This window comes from Oncorhynchus gorbuscha, linkage group LG22 (assembly GCF_021184085.1).
Source record: "Oncorhynchus gorbuscha isolate QuinsamMale2020 ecotype Even-year linkage group LG22, OgorEven_v1.0, whole genome shotgun sequence".
NCBI lineage: Eukaryota > Metazoa > Chordata > Actinopteri > Salmoniformes > Salmonidae > Oncorhynchus > Oncorhynchus gorbuscha.
The window spans coordinates 11,952,937-11,958,212 of NC_060194.1; the positions used below are offsets into that span (position 1 = coordinate 11,952,937).

Below are 5,276 nucleotides of genomic sequence, written 5' to 3' on the forward strand. Positions count from 1 at the left end.
CCGTTTTCGAGATAAGGCTCCGTCGTGATTCGTGATGTTTTGTCCAATAGCAATATGATTGCTTATGCCCTCTTGTGGGATTTTCCGGGACAGCGGAAAAATGACCAAAATTTGATTATTTTATCAAACGGAAACCGAATGTCCGACAAAGTTCATTTGATGACTTCCCGGCCCGACGCCGTCCGCGAATTTTACAAACGTTTTCGGACATCTAGTAAGGGACCGTACATTTGCAATATGGACTTTCTCACTAACCATACAGCAAATGTCAAAATGTTCCCTTATGTATGTTAGGCTACTGGTTAAAGATGCAACATAATAGTGATTATTGAATTATCATTGATCTAGTTCAGTCTTATCAATAACTTTTGATATTTTTTAAAAATGTAATGTTTATTTAACCAGGAAGGCCAGTTGAGAACAAGTTCTCATTTTCAACTGCCAATAAGAATGCAGTGATTGACAAGAGTCGAAAGCCTTGGCCAGGTCGATGATGACGGCTGCACAGTGTGTCTTCTATTGATGGCGGTTATGATATCGTTTAGGACCTTGAGCGTGGCTGAGGTGCACCCATGACCAGCTCAGAAACCAGATTGCACAGTGGAGAAGGTACGGTGGGATTCAAAATGTTCGGTGATCTGTTTGATAACTTGGCTTTCAAAGATTTTAGAAAGGCAGGCAGGATGGATATAGGTCTATAACAGTTTGGGTCTAGAGTGTCTTGGGGGCTTGGGAAAGTTGCTGCAGGGGGTGCAGAACTGTTGGCCGGGGTAGGGGTAGCTAGGTGGAACGCATGGCCAGCCGTAGAAAAATGCTTATTGAAATGATTGATTATCGTAGATTTATCGGTGGTGACAGTGTTTCCTAGCCTCAGTGCAGTGGGCAGCTGGGAGGAGGTGCTCTTATTCTCCATGGACTTTACAGTGTCCCAAAACTTTTTGGAATTAGTGCTACATGATGCAAATTTCTGTTTGAAAAAGATAGCCTTAGCTTTCCTAATTGACTTAATATATTGCCTCTTGACTTCCCTGAAAAGTTGCATATCGCGGGGGCTATTCGATGCTAATGCAGAACACCACAGGATGGTTTTGTGCTGGTCAAGGGCAGTCAAGTCTGGGGTGAACCAAGGGCTGTATCTGTTCTTAGTTCTACATTTTTTGAATGAGGCATACTTATTTAAGATGGTGAGGAAAAACCTTTTAAAGTGCAACCAGGCATCCTCTACTGACGGGATGAGGTCAATATCCTTCCAGGATACCCGGGCCAGGTCGATTAGAAAGGCCTGCTCATTGAAGTGTTTTCGGGAGCGTTTGACAGTGATGAGGGGTGGTCGTTTGACCGCAGAACCATTACGGACGCAGGCAATGAGGCAGTGATCGCTGAGATCCTGGTTGAAGACAGCAGAGGTGTATTTAGAGGGCAAGTTAGTCAGGATGATATCTAAGAGGGTGCCCATGATTACGGATTTAGGATTGTACCTGGTAGGTTCCTTGATCATTTGTGTGAGATTGAGGGCATTTAGATTAGATTGTAGGACGGCCAGGGTGTTAAGCATTTCCCAGTTTAGGTGACCTAACAGTGCGAAATCTGAAGATAGATGGGGGGATATCAGTTCACATCTGGTGTCAAGGGCACAGCTGGGGGCTGATGGGGTCTATAACAAGCGGCAACAGTGAGAGACTTATTTCTGGAAAGATGGATTTTTAAAAGTAGAAGCTTGAATTGTTTGGGCACAGATCGGGATAGTAGACAGAACTCTGCAGCCTATCTCTGCAATAGATTGCAACTCCGTCCCCTTTGGCAGTTCTATCTTGTCGGAAAATGTTGTAGTTGGGGATGGAAATTTCTGGATTTTTGGTGGTCTTCCTAAGCCAGGATTCAGACATGGCTAGGACATTAGGGTTGGCGGAGTGTGCTAAAGCAGTGAATAAATCAAACTTAAGGAGGAGGCATCTAATGCATGCATGAAACCAAGGCTTTTACAGTTACAGACGTCAACAAATGAGAGCGCCTGGGGAATGGGAGTGGTGCAGGGAGCTGCAGGGCCTGGGTTAACCTCCACATCACCAGCGGAACAGAGGAGTAGGATAAGGGTACGGCTAAAGGCTATTGGAACTGGTCATCTAGTGTGTTCTGAACAGAGAGTAAAAGGAGCAGATTTCTGGGGATGGAAGAATAGATTCAAGGCAATGTACAGACAAAGGTATGGTCGGATGATGAGTGACAATGAGAGAGGTTTTGTCTCTAGAGGCACCAGTTAAGCCAGGTGAGGTCACCGCATGTGTGGGGGGGATGAACAAAAGGGCTATCTAAGGCATGTTGGGCAGGGCTGGGGGCTCTACAGTGAAATAAGAGAATAATCACTAACCAAAACAGCAATAGACAAAGCATATTGACATTAGGGAGAGGCATGTGTAGCCAAGTGATAATAGGGTCCAAAGAGTAGCAATAGATGAGCCAGGATGTAGATTCAGTAGTTGCTACTATGCTAGGCGAGCTGGAGACACGGCGATTCAGACATTTAGCGGGCCGGGGATAGCAGATGGGCCTCTGGCGATGTCGCAACAGAAGAGCCTGTTGAAACCACCTCCTACGATTAGTCGGCTCAGATCTTGAGGTAGGAAGATGTACTCTGGGTTGATATCGCGCTGTGCAGACTACCAGTGGCTAACTAACTACTAGCTACTCTGTTAAAGGTTGCAGACAGCTGGTCTTCTAACTCTGTTTTCAACATGTGTATATTCTCTCACTGCCTCCCTAAATCCATCTAAGTTTCAACTGTTGATTGGAACTTGGGGAGACATTGCAAACGTCCATGATGACCTTTTCAAAAATCAAAACATCTGGGGTTTTAATGTCTTCTGGATTGAGTCAAATCTCTCGTAATAACAACAGTAGGAATAAACTGGATTGTGTTCATGTCCTAACATTTTTATTTAGTAGAACAGACATATACAACTGTTGAAAGGTTTGCTATGGTAAAATATGCAGTAACATTGAGCATTTGACAGAGAATATCGAGAAATTGTGAAAAGATTGACTACTGAAGCAAATACATTGTGTGTCTTGAGATTTTTGTTTCCTTTGTTTTAACTGTGATTTAAGGCTTTGAATAACATTAAAATACAGAGTCGATTCCAGGAACATAACATCACCTACAAGTTTGGTGACCCCAATGTGATTTGTCTTACAGAACATTCAGAAATGAGTGAATGGCTTAGTCCAGTCCATAGCGCGGTAGAGTTTTATTTATAATTGCATTGCTAGAAAACTGGGGGAAAAAAAGTCAATGAAAGCTTAGTCCCGCTTTATTTGAAATGCATCTTATGAAGGCAACATAAAGCCCCACATAGATGCTTCACATATCATCTATAACCTTATATCTTGCTCTATAAAGATTCATAATGTGGTATAACTGTGTGACATAACCATGCATTTATTTGTTCAGATTTAGAAATCATATTTGGAAATATTTTATCGAGCATGAAATGAGTTATAGATTATTTGTGACCTATTTATGCAGTGTTTATGAAGCCTATATGACCATTTAAAAAAGCTTTCTCAAGATGCACTTCAAATAAAGCAGGACTGAGTGTTTTACTGTCGATACCACATGTTTATTTCATGCTTCTTTCACTTATGACCCAAAATAAAGCAAGTTTCAGCGGTTGGTTTCTCTCCATGGCCTGTCCTGTGTCTCAGTACCGTCTTCTTCTATGCTGAGGATCTGTAAGGCTGAATGCACAGATAAATTTTTTTTGTACGTATGGCAGCAAAGGATTAAAACAATCAGATACATATACTATCATGTAAACCTCTAGCGTTCCATTATATGGACGATTGTCGGGTACACGTCACTTACAGGAACAGCTAGTTCGGAAAATGCAGCCAAGGCTCCAGGATGATAGGGTCTTTTGCGTCTGCCCTTAGTACTCTCATGCCTCTTAGTCCTGGAACTCTGAGGTGAAAGGATTAAGAGTGGAAAGGATTAAGAGTGGGTTTCCTTGAGAACTGCATATAATATTAAATGAATTCAAGAGATTTAATATCAACCTTGCAGTATGACAGTACAATAGCATTGTTATGATAGGGGCTGTCCACTCTATCAGCCAGTTTATACCCTCTTAGAAAAAAAGTGCTAACTAGAACCTTAAAGGGTTCTTCGGCTGTCCCCTTTGGAGAATGTTTTGAATAACTTTTTTTTATGCAGTTGGAACCCTTATGGAACCATTTTTTCTAAGAGTAGTTTTGATACATTTAAGGTTACTTATTCCCTCGACGGAGATGTAGCACCTTACTTAAAATCGAGTGTAAGTCTACATATCCTTCATATGTGTCAACACTACAACGTCTCTCTCTCTCTCTCTAACCTCGGGTGGCGGTGGAGGTCCAACAGCATTCTTCCGGACTGACAACACTGAACAACTCCCTGGACGCTGGCTGCTGCATGCCCCTACCCTGTTTCGTTCGGGGAACCCCTCCTCATGTCCCTTTGCTCTGAGCTGCACAACCAGTGGCTTCATGTCTACCTGATGTCCAAATGATGACACAATTAGAATCAATCATAGTTCAAAGCAAGTAAAGTAGAAATTGTTAAGTAGAAATGATGTGGAAATGTAATGTGGTAATATGTGATAAAATAGTTTCTTACCTGAGGTGGAGGTCCTGGGAGGAATGGGGAAGAGCCTCCCTGTTGAGAGTGGTGCAGAATGATCGTGATAGTGCCAGAGTGACTCCTATACCAATGTGCACATTCTAACTGTGTGTCAGTCTAGAGCAGGGCTCCCCAACTCTGTTCCTGGAGAGTTACGGTCCCCCCATGAAAACCGCCCCTCTACCATCCAAGACCCCCCCCCCCCCCCCACAGTCACCCCCGAAAACCTCCCCTTCTAGCGCACTTGATTCTAATAATTAGAATCAGGCTAATTAGTTACAACTGGGGTTGGAGTGAAAATCTACAGGAGGGTAGCTCTCTAGGAATAGGGTTGGAATCATAGATTATAGGGCAGGGAATAAACCTAGTAGAATCCAGAAGAATGTCTCACCATGGCTTGGTTGGTTTGAAAAGCTGCTGTCCGTCTGTCTTGTCCAGGGAGGGCCGTGGTGGAGAGCAGACAGACCTGCAGAAACAGGACACACAGCAGCCACACAGCCTGCTCCATGCTGATACACTGGATCCTGACTACGCACAACATCCACTTTATATACTGACATGGCTAATGATTACCAGATGTAGAGAGGGAACACTGAGGAATTCCAACAATCACACACACACA

General features: G+C 43.3%; 1 protein-coding gene across 1 annotated transcript; it reads right to left on the minus strand.

Annotated features, from left to right (window-relative positions):
* Window positions 1-2,910: 2,910 nt before the first annotated feature.
* On the minus strand, window positions 2,911-5,249 carry LOC124010198. The gene is made up of 5 exons (XM_046322608.1): window positions 5,046-5,249; window positions 4,652-4,690; window positions 4,371-4,529; window positions 3,863-3,958; window positions 2,911-3,735 (listed from the first exon to the last, which is right to left on the minus strand). The coding sequence occupies exons 1-5, from the start codon at window positions 5,193-5,195 to the stop codon at window positions 3,715-3,717; spliced, it is 465 nt and encodes a 154-aa protein (XP_046178564.1). The 5' UTR covers window positions 5,196-5,249; the 3' UTR covers window positions 2,911-3,714.
* Between the last annotated feature and the right edge of the window lie 27 nt (window positions 5,250-5,276).

Excerpts from the sequence above, each read along its gene's own strand:
- LOC124010198 (XM_046322608.1), bottom strand. The coding sequence starts at position 5,195 with ATGTTGTGCGTAGTCAGGATCCAGTGTATCAGCATGGAGCAGGCTGTG. Across the intron at positions 4,691-5,045 it reads TTCAAACCAACCAAGCCATG|GGAGGCTCTTCCCCATTCCT; the intron begins GTGAGACATTCT and ends CACTCTCAACAG. Across the intron at positions 3,736-3,862 it reads TTTCCGAACTAGCTGTTCCT|CCTTACAGATCCTCAGCATA; the intron begins GTAAGTGACGTG and ends CTGTGCATTCAG.